General features: G+C 49.1%; 1 protein-coding gene across 4 annotated transcripts in view; it reads left to right on the forward strand.

Moving 5' to 3' along the window:
- Positions 1–16049, forward strand: part of LOC142254541 (dipeptidase 2-like) — a 939193-nt gene that overhangs the window by 865004 nt on the left and 58140 nt on the right. For all 4 annotated transcript variants that reach the window (XM_075325647.1, XM_075325645.1, XM_075325648.1 and 1 more), the window contains exon 10: positions 13751–13886. In XM_075325647.1, the coding sequence (XP_075181762.1) occupies positions 13751–13886 (136 nt within the window). The remainder of the gene's footprint in view (positions 1–13750; positions 13887–16049) is intronic.

A 16049-nucleotide genomic window follows, 5' to 3' on the forward strand; every position in this document is an offset into this window, starting at 1 on the left:
ATATTCTAATTAGTAGTCTCTGTGAGTTAACAGACTATTTTAAATAAGCACTTCACCACTGTGAAGTAACAGTGGCAAGTACTGCTTCTGTAGTGCCGTTCTAGTGTGGAGATTAACACCAACAGTGTACCATTTGCCAGTGGGCACATTTGCTGGTACCTTCATATTTCTGTTCATTACCAGCTGCAGTTTAATATCACTGCACAGTGGACCCTGACTGTCTGATTGATTACCATCTATATTCTATCAGAGAGCTTCACCATAACAGGGTTCTTTACTGTTAGAGCAGGCAAACTATGTAATGCCGTGCCACAAGAGGTACTAATGCCAGACACTCTCGTCATTGTAAGTTATAGAAAATTTAGTGACAAAGACTGTATAATGGTAGAGAAAGGTTGAACTTGATGAACCTAAAGGCCGCTTTACACGCTGCGACATCGCTAGCTGATGTTAGCGATGTCGAGCGTGATAGCACCCGCCCCCATCGTACGGCCGATATGTGGTGATCGCTGCCGTAGCGTACATTATCGCTATGGCAGTATCACACGCACATACCTGCTCTGCGACGTCGCTATAACTGGCGAACCGCCTCTTTTCTAAGGAGGCGGTTCGTTCAGCATCACAGCAACGTCACTAAGCGGCCGCCCAATCAAAGTGGAGGGGAGGAGATGCGCGGGACGAACATCCCGCCCACCTTCTTCCTTCCCCATTGCTGGCGGGACGCAGGTAAGGAGAGGTTCCTCGTTCCTGCGGTGACACACGTAGCGATGTGTGCTGCCACAGGAACGAGAAACAACATCGTTACTGCAGCAGCAACGATAATTGGGAATAGGGGGCATGTCACCGATTAGCGATTTTGAACGTTTTTGCAACGATTCAAAATCGCCAATAGGTGTCACACGCAACGACATCGCTAAAGCAGCCGGATGTGCGTCACAAATTCCGTGACCCCAACGCGATCTCGTAGCGTCTAAAGCCACCTTTAGTTTTTTTCGGCACTCAAAGGAAAAGGAAAAAAGAAAAAAGGAAAAAACATTAATTTTCTGTGATGCTTTTACTTAGCATTCAAAAGAAAAAAAAATTACATGTCGTACAGCCTGTCCGACATTTCGCCTCGGCGGAGGCAGCGCAGCGTTGTTGCTGCAAGGCAGCGCTCCAGGCCGCGACACAGTGGGGTTCCCCAGAGAAGGTGCAGGTCGTGGTCGGCATGGGGGAGATCCGGCTGGGCCCAACCCGCGCGCAAGAAGGGCAACTGGATGCCCCGTACTGGGAGTGGCAGCAGCACCAGCTGGGCCGGGAAATTGCAGCCCGGGAGAAGAAGAAGGCGGAAGTCCTGGCCCGCACCATAAAGTAAAAAGGCAATCTCTGTAATGCTACCTTTCGGGTACGAGGCCCGAGGCACGAAGGTCAGGTCAGGAGGTTTGACCCCGACAGAGGGTGGGGGTTTGTGTTTGAGCCCGGCTTGGAAGCGGAGGTCTTCGTGTCCCATCGGGATGTCTACCCCTATCTGCCCATGGGCCACCCAGACGGTGACCTGATTCCTGGAGAGCTGGTTAGCTACACCTGCCATTGTGGGGAGAGGGGCTGGTTTGCCCTGAGCGTGCAGAGGAAGGCCCACCATGAAGGCCCGGAGCGCTCCCAGTCCCCTCCCCCACCGTACAGCCCTGAGGTTGACATCGAAGAGGAGTATGAAGAAGATACGGAGTAAAGGCAGTGGAAGCCGGCTGCCAAAGTAGAACAGTCCCTGTTGGGACCATGCTGCCTGCCTCTGTTTTTGCCTTGTTTTCCTAAAGACAAGTCCAAGAACTTGCAGCCCAACCCAAAAACTATTGGGCATGTAAATAATTCCCTGACCGGCCTTCCCGTTTCACAGCCTCCGGAGAGGCAGACTGGAGGATGGGCCTACGGGAAACAGATGGCCGAGGCCCGCCACCAAAGCAACCGGTGGCCATCCTCCGGGTCAGGGGCCCCCTGGACGTTGGGCCTCCGAGAGACGAGCAGATGTGAACCCTGCACCCATCCCATTAAACACCACCTGGGCCCGTTACTGGACTGGGGAAAAGGGGTGCTGCCCACTTCTTAGGAGCAGCATCAAGGTTCAGGTTGTTTGGGTGGGTGACTGAAGGACCTGGTCCCGTTTCCTTTATTATTAAAAATGTTCATGTTTGCAGCAGTTCAAGAATGCGCCTCCCGCAAGGGAAGATTTGAAAAAAAAATGCATACTGTTTACCAAGTAAAATATATCTTTGTACCGTGTTAGCCAGTAGAGATAAAAAAAATTGTTTAAAAGAACTGAGAGTGGTTGATACCTTTTAATGGCTAACTGAAAAGATGGTAATAATTGCAAGCTTTCGAGACTACTCAGGTCTCTTCATCAGGCATGGTATAACACAAAATCTGAAGAGTCACATATTTATACACAACAGGACTTAGACTAGTGCAGTAAAAAAAAAAACAAAAAAAAAACAAGTTATATAAAACAGAACTATCTCTATGGCAGGGGGGCACAGCCCTGGACCAGACCCTTATCAGAGGACAATAAAACTTTCACACTGAACTGCAGAAAAATTTATGGCCCCTTCAATAGAGATAGTTCTGTTTTATATAACTTATTTTTTGGGTTTGTTTTACTGCACTATTCTAAGTCCTGTTGTGTATAAATATGTGACTCTTCAGATTTTGTGTTATACCATGCCTGATGAAGAGACCTGAGTAGTCTCGAAAGCTTGCAATTATTACCATCTTTTCAGTTAGCCATTAAAAGGTATCAACCACTGAGGACTCTCAGTTCTTTTAAACAATTTTTTTACAGTTTACCAATATTTTATCTTTTAGAGTTACAAAATAAACCGGTTGTTACGGGGGGCTGTCTGATAATAACTGAAAGGAGTATCAGACAGTCAGGGTCCACCGTGCAAAGACTTTGCTGCAGACTATGGCAGAGTGCAATACCTCTGTTAACTCACAGAAGGATATAATAAGTAAGTAAAGCAATTCCTCCCTTACTTGGAGGGTGTGTGGAATGATCTCTGTTAATAATCACAGAGACAAAGGCAATGTGTGCGAAATGGCACCTACCTAGGTCCGCTCTTCTAGTGGTGCAAAAGAGACGAACAGCAGCGTAAGCCGCACAAAGCTCCTACCTGCGTTCGCTCCACTAGTGTGCGAGGACACGAACCACTAGATATGGCACCTGCCTAGGTCCGCTCTTCTAGTGGTGCAAAAGAGACGAACAGCAGCGTAAGCCGCACAAAGCTCCTACCTCTGTTCGCTCCCCTAGTGTGCGAGGATACGAACAACTGCCAGACGCAGTATAAGGAACGTTACCCTAGCGGCAACGTCCACCTACGAGTAGAATCACAAGGCCCAGCCAGACCATGTGCCTCAGGCACCTGCCTATGTCCGCTCCCCTAAGAGGTAAGGATACGGACAGCAGCCGAAGCTGTAAGGTATAAGAACGCTACCCTGCCGGTAGCGCTCACCTAGCATAGACAGAGGAATGCCTAGAGGAACACGCACAGAGCGTCTACTCATATGCATGAACCAAGAGGACTGAGCACCATGCGGCGTGTGTCAGGGTCTTATATAGACTCTGTGCCTCATCCAAGATGGAGGACACCAGAACCAATCTGCTGCCAGAACGACAGGAGTGACGTCATGCTGGCCTATCACCGAGCAAGACGTCACAAGCACATGACCAGCGACCAATCGGCATAGAAGGTGTCAGAGACATGTGACCTCGTGTCAGCGATGATGTCACCCGCACATGTGCAATGGCTCCAAGATTGGACTTAGTCTCCGGCGCTCGCACATGTGCAGTAGCAAGAAATCTGGACTTAGTCTCCAGCGCTCGCACATGTGCAGTAGCAAGAAATCTGGACTTAGTCTCCAGCGCTCGCACATGTGCAGTAGCAAGAAATCTGGACTTAGTCTCCAGTGCTCGCACATGTGCAGTAGCAAGAAATCTGGACTTAGTCTCCAGTGCTCGCAGCAACCGTAACAGTACCTCCCCCTCAAGGGCCCCCCTCCCGGCGACGCAGGTAATCGGCAACTAAGTCGGGAGCATGGACAGCCTCCTCAGGCTCCCAAGAGCGATGTTCCGGACCATAGCCCTCCCAATCTATCAAGAAGAACCTGCGCCCTCTAACCATCTTAGAACCAACTATGGCTCGTACCTCATAGCTAGAGCGAGAGGAATCAGAGGCAGGAGAGTGCACTTCACGAGCGTGAGGTAAAATAGCCGGCTTTAGCAGTGAGACATGGAATTTGTCATGAATCCTAAGATGGACAGGTAACTTCAATTGATAGACTACAGGATTTACCTGTCGAAGAACCTCATAAGGACCCAGGAAGCGAGGAGCAAATTTGACAGAGCTCACTCTAAGTCTCACGTGTTTTGCAGAGAGCCACACAAAGTCCCCTGGAGAAAAGACAGGAGCCGGGCGACGAAACCGATCGGACACCGTCTTCATACGGTCCTTAGCTGCTTGGATCGACTCTTGAGTCCGATCCCAAACCTCTCTGGCATTAGTTGCCCAGTCGGCCACAAGAGGAGGAGGTGCAGCAGCGGGAAACGGTACTGGTACCCTAGGGTGTTGCCCATTATTGAGTACGAACGGTGTCTGCCCAGTGGCCTCAGCCAGCGAATTGTTAAGGGCAAATTCTGCCCAGGGTAGGAGGGAGGACCAGTTATCGTGGTTCTCAGCAACAAAGTGTCGAAGGTATATAATCATAGATTGATTGGTACGTTCAACCAAACCATTAGTCTCCGGATGGTATGCCGAAGAGAGATTCAACTCAATTTGCAGAAGGCTACAAAGATCTCGCCAGAAACGGGAAGTAAATTGCGGGCCTCTATCACAAATGATACGATCTGGCATCCCGTGAAGCCTAAAGACATGCTTGAGGAATAGTTTGGCTAGTACCCTGGAAGATGGGATTCTCGATAACGGTACGAGATGAACCATCCGGGAGAAATGGTCCGTAATGACCCACACAAATCTATGTCCCTGTGAACATGGAAGATCACCCACAAAGTCCATGCCTACCACCTCCCATGGTCTATCTGGCACTGGTAAAGGATGCAAGAGCCCAGCCGGTCTCTGCCGTAATGGACAGTTGCGAGCACACGAGTAGCAGGAACCGACATATCTCTTGACGTGGCTGGCTAAGTGTGGCCACCAATACCACCTCTCCAGTAACTCTCGTGTCCGCCTAATACCAAAATGCCCACCCACCTTTGAGGTGTGGGCCCATGACAGTATATCATTCTGTCGATCAGGCGGAACAAAGGTCTTGCCCGGTGGGATTTGGTCTAACGTCACAGGGGAGAGCGTATGAAAAACCCTGGAGGGAAGGATAAGACGAGGTTCGTCAATCTCTTCCTGGGTAGAAAGCATAGAGCGAGACAGGGCGTCTGCCTTGTTATTCTTACTCCCAGACAGATAGTTGATGGAGAAGTGAAAGCGGGAGAAAAACAAGGACCAGCGGGCTTGGCGAGGATTCAGACGCTGAGCGGTTTGTAAGTACGTCAGATTCTTATGGTCTGTATAGACCTGGAAAGGATGTTTCGCTCCTTCCAGCAAGTGACGCCACTCCTCCAAGGCTAATCTCAAGGCGAGCAGTTCCCTATCCCCAATGGTATAGTTTCTCTCTGCCGGTGAAAAGGTTTTAGCAAAGAAGAAACACGGCCTTTTTCTACCTGCACCGTTCTTTTGATACAAGACCGCACCAGCACCCACTGAAGAGGCATCAACCTCTAAGAGGAAGGGCTTATTCTCATCGGGTCTTTGAAGAACGGGAGCAGTTGAAAAGTGTCTTTTTACTGCCTCAAAAGCCTGAGATGTCTCAGTAGACCAGGCTTTGGGATTAGCACCTTTCTTAGTCAAGGCCACCAAAGGGGCCACCAAAGTAGAAAAATGGGGTATGAACTGCCTGTAATAATTTATGAATCCTAAGAAGCGTTGCACCGCCTTCAAGGAATGAGGTTCGGACCATTGCAGGACAGCAGAGAGCTTCGCAGGATCCATAGCCAGACCCTCTTGTGAGATAATGTAACCCAAAAAAGGCAATGAGGACTGCTCGAATACACATTTCTCGAGTTTAGCAAACAATGAGTGCTCCCTTAAACGGGAAAGGACACGAACGACATCCTGACGATGAGTCTCCAGATCAGGAGAAAAAATCAGGATGTCGTCCAGATACACCACTACTGAGGATAACAGTAAATCCCTGAACACATCGTTTACGAAGTCCTGAAATACTGCGGGTGCATTACATAACCCAAAAGGCATGACGAGGTATTCATAGTGACCGTCTCGGGTGTTAAAAGCGGTCTTCCATTCGTCACCCTTTCGAATTCGTACCAAGTTATACGCACCCCGCAGATCCAACTTCGTAAAAACTTGAGCTCCTCTCAGTCTGTCAAAGAGCTCCGAAATTAAAGGTAATGGGTATTTGTTCTTTATTGTGATTGCGTTGAGACCCCTGTAATCTATGCAGGGACGCAAATCACCCTCTTTCTTCCGAACAAAGAAAAACCCAGCTCCCGCGGGAGAGACAGACTTACGAATGAACCCCTTCTCTAAACTCTCTCTTATATAGGTTGACATGGCCTCCGACTCAGGTATCGACAGGGGGTAAACCCTGCCTTTAGGTGGAACCGAACCTGGGATAAGGTCTATGGCACAGTCATACGGCCTATGGGGTGGAAGAACCTCAGCACCCTGTTTGGAGAACACGTTAGCGAAATCCAAATAGGGTGTAGGTATGGGAGAGAGATCAGTTGATGCAACCGCAACGACCTTAGGTGGTAAGGGAAGACATCGGGACTGACATTTCGAACCCCAACTAATAATTCTGTCAGACTCCCAGTCAATGTGAGGAGCATGAGTCCGAAGCCATGGAAGACCCAGAAGGACGTCGTCTATACCCTCAGGCAAAACAAGAAAAGAAATCTCCTCTATGTGACCCTGAGACAGGGAAAGGCGCAAGGGAACTGTCCTCAATGTAATGGAGTCAGACAACATAGTTCCATTAACAACACGGACAGGAATAGGCGCCTCTAACATGATAGAGGGAATATTGTGTCCCTTTACAAATCCTGAGGACACAAAAATCCCGTCAGCTCCGGAATCCACAAAAGCCATAATAGGCCATGTATTCTCAGATAACGAGAGCTGACCTGGGATACAACACTTAGAGGGTGCAGAAGACGTCTCTAGTAACCCCCCTCTAATGGTTACTAGGCCAGGGAGTTTCCCTGACGACTAGGACACTTGTTGGCATAGTGCCCAGCCTGACGACATACGTAACATATAGGAGGACCAGACTTGCGTAGTCTGGAGGACGTATGACCTAACTCCATAGGAGTGGGAGATGTTTCAGATGCTGAGGAAGATGGTAGTGGACCCTCAACAACTGGAATAGCCCGATGCTTAGGGCGTGAGGAAGAGACCTCGAGTCTACGTTCCTTATGGCGTACATCGATCCTCGTTGCTACTGTGATCAAGTCCTCCAGAGAAGCAGGGACCTCACGAGTAGCAAGGGCATCCTTGACATAGCCTGCCAACCCTCTCCAGAAGATAGGAATCAACACCTTCTCTGGCCAATCTAGTTCTGCCACCAGAGTTCTAAAAGCAATGGCATAAGAACTAGTGGATAACGAACCCTGAGATAGATCTAACAGTCTCAGGGCCGCATCATGGGTAACCTGCGGACCCATGAATACCGCCTTAAGAGCATCAAGAAAGTCTTGATGTCTCAGAGTAACCACATCAGAGCGCTCCCATAGGGGAGTCGCCCATTCTAAGGCTTTGTCCTGAAGTAAGGAGATGATAAAGCCTACTCTGGACCTCTCCGTAGAGAAGCGAGAAGAGTTGACCTCTAGGTGTATCTGACACTGACTAATGAAACCACGACATGATCTGGCATCGCCAGAATATCTGTTTGGCAGAGCAAGTCGAGGATCATGTGCAGATGTCACCATGGTCTGAGGTTTATCCTCTATACTCTTGAGCCGTGACTCAAGTACTTGTATGTAACGGTGTAACTGCTGATATTCTGCCATAACTGCCAGACCCTTGGCTCAGTCCTAATGTTACGGGGGGCTGTCTGATAATAACTGAAAGGAGTATCAGACAGTCAGGGTCCACCGTGCAAAGACTTTGCTGCAGACTATGGCAGAGTGCAATACCTCTGTTAACTCACAGAAGGATATAATAAGTAAGTAAAGCAATTCCTCCCTTACTTGGAGGGTGTGTGGAATGATCTCTGTTAATAATCACAGAGACAAAGGCAATGTGTGCGAAATGGCACCTACCTAGGTCCGCTCTTCTAGTGGTGCAAAAGAGACGAACAGCAGCGTAAGCCGCACAAAGCTCCTACCTGCGTTCGCTCCACTAGTGTGCGAGGACACGAACCACTAGATATGGCACCTGCCTAGGTCCGCTCTTCTAGTGGTGCAAAAGAGACGAACAGCAGCGTAAGCCGCACAAAGCTCCTACCTCTGTTCGCTCCCCTAGTGTGCGAGGATACGAACAACTGCCAGACGCAGTATAAGGAACGTTACCCTAGCGGCAACGTCCACCTACGAGTAGAATCACAAGGCCCAGCCAGACCATGTGCCTCAGGCACCTGCCTATGTCCGCTCCCCTAAGAGGTAAGGATACGGACAGCAGCCGAAGCTGTAAGGTATAAGAACGCTACCCTGCCGGTAGCGCTCACCTAGCATAGACAGAGGAATGCCTAGAGGAACACGCACAGAGCGTCTACTCATATGCATGAACCAAGAGGACTGAGCACCATGCGGCGTGTGTCAGGGTCTTATATAGACTCTGTGCCTCATCCAAGATGGAGGACACCAGAACCAATCTGCTGCCAGAACGACAGGAGTGACGTCATGCTGGCCTATCACCGAGCAAGACGTCACAAGCACATGACCAGCGACCAATCGGCATAGAAGGTGTCAGAGACATGTGACCTCGTGTCAGCGATGATGTCACCCGCACATGTGCAATGGCTCCAAGATTGGACTTAGTCTCCGGCGCTCGCACATGTGCAGTAGCAAGAAATCTGGACTTAGTCTCCAGCGCTCGCACATGTGCAGTAGCAAGAAATCTGGACTTAGTCTCCAGTGCTCGCACATGTGCAGTAGCAAGAAATCTGGACTTAGTCTCCAGTGCTCGCAGCAACCGTAACACCGGTGATGGACGGCGGGCAGCCCGCGGACGGTCTGCATTAAACCAAGGGGGAATGTGACGCACTGGACTAGTCAGGTCGTCCCAGGTAGTCCCATGCACACACACACCCTCCCTAAAAAGGTGACAGCAGCCAAACTTCAAAACCTTGTCACCTCCCTCCAGGTTTGATGTCCACACCAGGGGGGTGGATCTAGGTGGTTGGCTCCACCCACCAAAGAGTTCACAGGCCTGGAGGCGGGAAAACAGTAGTTGTAGAGAGTAGTTCTAGTTGAGAAGGAGAGAAGTCGAGTTCAAGGGCAGACCTGTGACCAGGCCTGCCAATAGTCTACTCAGGTGTCTGGGTTGGAGCCCAGTCACCTCTGACAAGGAGGCAGACGGTGGTGGCCGCCTGCAGGAGCTGGGATTACAGCCGGTGGAACCGTAGGGACTGGGGTCGGGCATTGGCCCGCCGGTACCGAACTGGGGAACAGAATGGAAACCAGAGCACCAGGAGGGGTACTCAGACCCAGCATGAAGCCCAGAAACCACAGGGCTGAGTCAAATCAACTTATTGAGGACTGGACTTAAGGACCTTTCCCACACTAGACCCAACTGAAGACAACAGCCCAACCATTAGGGTAAAGCCACCGCCAAGGCATAGAGACCCAAAGGGCCAGCGTCTGCGGGCAAACAGGGCTCTCCCGACACCCAGCAAGCCGGGGAGCGGACTACCGTTGCTTAGGCATAGGAGTCATAACATTCACATTAAGGAGGTGCAGGAGAAAGGCGGAAACCACCAACCTGTTAAGGGAGAAGCTGCAGCCGACTGCGGGCCCTGTTCATCATCCCGTTTGGTTTACCAGAGACTCCAATGTGTTGTGTCATAGTGAGTACACCAGTGCCTTTGGGCCGCGCACCGCACCAGCACCCAGCACGCACCCATCCCCAAGCCTCAGCACCTCCCTCGGGCCCCCGGGACCATCACTTCCCTACCCACGGAGGGGTCAACACCAAGCTGTGCAACACCATCCCCGGGAGGCCTAGTCAACGGCAGCGGTGGTGTCCATCCATTCACCACAACCCGTGGGTGGCATCACAAACTTAAATCCCCTACAAATCACCACGGCTCCGGCCATGGGACTCCCCACCGAAGTCCCCGCGTGTAGCGCCAACCCCCTTATGGAGCGACGTGACCCTCGGGCCCGCGACGAGCTCGAGCCACCCACCGTACGAGCACGGATCCGAGCGGCTCGGTACCCTGCCGAGCTCGCGGGGCGGTACACATCCCTTCACCACTCATGTCAATATATTTTCCATATTGTACATATAGTGACTTCAGGTACTAATTCCTGCCACAGTATTATTATGATTTCACTAATTTTAATTTTGATCAATAGGAGCTCCAACGTCAGCAATCATATGGTGCATAGCCACCATTTTTTCATTAGGATATGCACGGACCTATAGAGGACTACTCCTAGATCCAAGAAAAGGCAGTTACCCTGTATCCGCTTACCAATGGTTCCTTTCCATTCCCCCCTCCAGACTACTCCTTTGGACATGTTATCCCTGAAAAAGGCTGACCTTTACAGCTGAAACATCGTACAGGATGTACGACATGTAAAAATGTTTTCTTTTGAATACTAAATAAAAGAATCGCAGAAAAGGAATTATTTTTTTCTTTCTCCTTGTTCTTTGAGTGCCGAAGCATTTACATTCTACTGCTTGCCTTTTTTTACTTCAGAGCACCCTTTTTACTGACTTGTGAGACAGACATATATGGCCATTGACTAAAGGGTACTTTACACGCTGCGACATCGCTAACGATTTATCGTCGGGGTCACGGTGTTTGTGACGCACATCTGGCGTCATTAGCAGCATCGCAGCATGTAACACGTACGAGCGACCTTAAACGATCGCAAAAGAGACAAAAATCGTTTGTTTTGGAGAGGTCGTCCAAACACCAAAAATCGTTGTCTCGTACGTAGTGATGTTGTTCCTCGTTCCTGAGGCATCACACATCGCTATGTGTGACACGGCAGGAGCGACGAACATCTCCTTTCCTGCCTCCACCGGCAATGCGGAAGGAAGGAGGTGGGCGGGATGTTACGTCCCGCTCATCTCCGCCCCTCCACTTCTATTGGCCATCCGCTTAGTGACGCCACAGTGACGTCGCTATGATGCTTAACGCACGTCCTCCTTGAGGGAGGGATTGTTCGGCGGTCACAGCGACGTCGCTGACAAGGTATGAGCGTGTGACGCTGCCGTAGCGATAATGTTCGCTACGGCAGCGATCACCACATATCGCTGGGACGACGGGGGCGGGTGCTATCACGCTCGACATCGCTAGCAATCGCTAGCGATGTCGCAGCATGTAAAGTACCCCTAAGTCTTTTTTTCAACCTATGTAACTATGATAAAAATGAATAGTGTGAATAGAATACATTTTTCAGGACAAAAGAACTAGGAACAAGTTTGATTGAATGTGTCTCTTGTCCTGTCTCCTGCCCAACGGCCGTGTTTAACTACTCTGGCACTATTAAAAATATGGTACTTTGATAAAATATGCACAAGTGCCTCTCCTTAGCTGAAGGTTTGTGCTTTCATCTAAGTCTAATTTAGCCTGTTAACAATCAATCAATTAACTTAAGCCAGCAGGAGGAAATAAGATACAAAAACAAATACAAACGCAAGCTCACATGAATCATAAAGACTTATGTGAGGCCCTGGCCTATCAGGTCGTCACAAGGGTGCCGTGCAATCTGCCCTTCTGCATGGTACCCGCTCCTCCTTGGTTACGGGTTTTGTCCATTTGGTGTTGCTACCAACAGCTGTACATAAATCCTGAGGAACACTCTGCACCACACCCACCAACCACCCATTGGGCAGCCTGAGGGGAATAGGGCCACCCAGATGGGGGATGGAAGAGGGAGGGCAGAGATGTCAGTAGTTGAGTAGAGTTGAGCAGTGAGACAGCGGTGATAGTGCAGGTCACGCTGTGGAGCTGGGTTACTGTACCTGTCCCAGGTGCCAGACGTTGGCCTGGCCAGAAGGAGCTGGAACCCTGGTCGCAGGGTGTAGTGACAGGGGGTATAGTACTGCTACAGAGAGCAGGCCGGCTGCCTTGTGCTACAACCGGGCAGGGGCCAGGGCACGACGGGGTACGCAGACCCTAGGCTGGGAACTAGCTTCACGCAGCCCAGTAATTCACCCGACAGGAACGGAGTCTTCAGGAACAGTTCCCCACCCGCTCCAGAATTGGGTACTAGCGCAACGAGGGGGATAGGACTTCCCAAAATCGTCCAGAAAATCCCAAGCGTGAACCCTGAGAGCAGGCTCACCTTGCTAGCCACGCAGGTGAGCAGGACCCGAGTAGTCTTAGGCGAAAGTGATCCACCAAGTTACTCACAGTGCCAAGAGGCAATGCTTCAGACCAACCAGCAACACCAAAGAGGCACGGACCCAGCGTGCTCAACCAAGAGAAACAGAGCATTCAAGAGTTTGGCTTACCTGGTGTCAGCGTCAGTGACTTTGGACTGTGTGAGTACTCGGTATTCCGTCACCTCCGACGGGTTCCCCACTCCATCCCATCACTGGGCCCCGGGAGACCACTCCCCCTGCCTACGGAGGGGTTAACATCTCGAGCTGCCATGCCATCACCCCTGGGGTCCCCCCAACCGGCAGAGGTGGCCCTCACGTTACCACACACCGTGGGTGGCGTCACAAACATTATCCCATTCACCACCCAAAACACATCCCCCCCTTTTTCTTTCCGAGGTAGCCGCGCGACCCAGCCTCGGATGTCGAGACCCCTCGAGCCACTGCGGATCCGGGTCCTAGCAGCCCGTCTGCTGTCGCGGGGGCGGCACACTTAGAGCAAATGATAAGACCTTACAGTATCAGGAAACAAACTCAGTAAGATGAATGAACATATACTATTGATTCAGGGTTTCATAGAATTAATAAATAGTGTCTGAGTAGTATGTATGTCTTAAAATAACTAGTTAATTTTGAGACGTGACACGCCCAGATCGTATTTACGATTTGCCGGTATCGCTTATAGGTCGTTTATTTGCTGTCACACATTACGATCTCAAAATCGACGCATCAGCGATCAACGATATATTGTTGGACCCAGGCGGTCATTTGAATGTTGTTCGATGTTGGCAGGGTGTCAAACGGCGCAATATGTCTGCTGCTTCCCCAAAACGAACATTTTTTTAAAAATAAACGACGTGTCAACGATCCACGATTTTCATCCTATTTGCGATCGTTCAGAGTCGCCCGTCGCAAACAATGCCGGATGTGCGTCACGGAATCCGTGACCCCGACGACATATCGCCAGATAAATCGACGCGTGTAAAGCGGCCATTAAAGATAGAATAAATGAAACAATTAAATTGCCCCATTCCATTACTGCACCCAATCCCATTATGGTTGTTAAAGCTGGGTCTCTCATATAAACATTAGTGCATATGTCTAAAAAAAGACTATATTTCAAGTAAATATCTAAGACATATTGTAGCAACTAATAATTTTAGTTTCAATGACTAAATATTTTTTATTCATAGGTTCCCTGATGGTCTGGAGGATGTATCCAAATATCCACTGCTGATAATAGAACTGCTGAGACGTGGATGGCAAGATAACGAAATTAAAGGCGTTTTGAGGGAAAATTTCTTGAGAGTTTTTAGAAAAGTGGAAAAAGTGGGTGATTATTAAATATACATTATTCCTAATGTAAAAAAAATGTTCAAAATGCTAAAAAAATATATTTCTATAAAAGACCAACTTAAAATTTGTCCTATATGTACCTTTTAAAATTTCATAGTTTTAAAGATGAGAGACTATCGTTTCCATCAAGTTCAAGCTATAACCTCACATGTTGACCTAGATGAAAAACCCTGTGGGGCAGATGCTAATTGCCCCATATTAGGGGAACAATTCTTTCCCAAATCCACATTTGGCACTCAGACTAGTTTCCTGGATCTACAAACAGTTTAGGTGAACACAAATTAAATGTCTAAGGCTATGTGCGCACGTTGCGGGTTTTTTGTGCATTTCTGCAGTGTTTTGAGTAGCAGCGTCACATTGTCAAAATGCATGCGTTCTGCTTCCCCTCCAAAGTCTATGAGAATCATGCAAAATCTATGCGCACAATGCTTTTTGAAACGCAGCGTTTTGATTGTCAAAAATTTGACAAAATCTCTGCTTTTAGAAAAGCAGCATGTCAATTTTTTGTCCGTTTTGGCAGCATTCTACACCCATTGAAATCAATGAGTTGTAGAAAAACGCTGCCAAAATGTTAAGCAGTGCCTTTGCACTGCATTATTGTTGCGATCAGCATGTTTTTTTGACATAACAAAGGCAGATCTTTCGGTCTCTCTCTCTGTGTCGGTCTCTTTCTCTCTCTCTCTCTGTCTCTATCTCTCCCTCTGTCCATGTCGGTCTCTCCCTCCCACCCCCTCTCTAATACTTACAGATCCCCGATCACCAGCGCGGCACTGCACGGCATTCACACTGTGGAGGTTTCTCCACTTTTGAAAATGCCAGTCGCTAATTAATCCATCTCGTATTCCCTGCTTCCCCCACCCACCAGCGCCTATGATTGATTGCAGTCAGACACGCCCCCACGCTGAGTGACAGCTGTCTCACTGCAACCAATCACAGCCCCCGGTGGTCGTTTCTATAACGAGCAGTAAAAAAAAAAAAATAATTAAAATAAAACGACATGCGGTCCCCGCCCCCCAATTTGGATACCAGCCAGGGTAAAGCCACACGGCTGAAGGCTGGTATTCTCAGGATAGGGAGCTCCACGTTATGGGGAGCCCTTCAACCTAACAATATCAGCCAGCAGCCGCCCGGAATTGCCGCATCAATTAGATGCGACAGTCCCGGGACTCTACCAAACACATCCCGAATTGACCTGGTGCGGTGGCAAACGGGGTAATAAGGAGATAATGGTAGCAGCTCATAGCTGCCTCTAAGTCCTAGGTTAATCATGGCAGGCGTCTCCCCGAGATACCTTCCATGATTAACCTGTAAGTTAAAGAAAATAAACACACACATCAAAAAATCCTTTAATTTGTAATGAAAGACAAAAAAAAAACCCTCTTTCACCACTTTATTAACCCCTCAAAAACACCTCCAGGTCCGACATAATCCACGCAAGGTCCCACGATGCTTTCAGCTCTGCTACATCAGAAGCTGACAGGAGCGGCAGTAGAACACCGCCGCTCCTGTGAGTTTCATGCAACAACTGAAGTGAGTCGCGCGTGTGACCGCAAATCAAGCCGCTGCACACGCACAGAGCTGCGCGATCACAATAAAGTCGGGTGAAGTTCATCTGAGTTCATTCTGATCAGGCGGCTCTGTCACGCAGCCAGCCATGCTCTTTTTGACAGTGCGGTCCCACTCGGCTCTGCTGCAAGTCTATGGGGATGCTGCAGAGCCCAAGTGGGACCGCACTGTAAAAATGTGCATTCTGGAAGCATCCAAAACGCATGAATTCAGCAGGAATTCTGCAGTAACAATGCGTCTCAGAACGCAGCTTTTCGGCTGCGTTCTGAGACGCACATGCAGTGACTTACACGCTGCGGAATAGAACGCAACGTATGCACATAGCTTAAAGGTTTGGTGATTTCCAGAATTGTTAAACTAATTTACAATACTAGAAAAACAGAGACCAAGTAGAGCGGACCTCATATTTGTCGTAATATACATGGACCCCATAGAATACATACAAAAACTTGTGAACAAGAAGGGGTATTTATCATGTTTTTTTAAGTAAAACTACTGTACCACAGTTGTGAAAAAGTACAGTTTTTATTATTACAAAAAGTGCAAATATCAAAAATCACATGTGATGAC

Source organism: Anomaloglossus baeobatrachus, chromosome 10, assembly GCF_048569485.1.
Source record: "Anomaloglossus baeobatrachus isolate aAnoBae1 chromosome 10, aAnoBae1.hap1, whole genome shotgun sequence".
NCBI lineage: Eukaryota > Metazoa > Chordata > Amphibia > Anura > Aromobatidae > Anomaloglossus > Anomaloglossus baeobatrachus.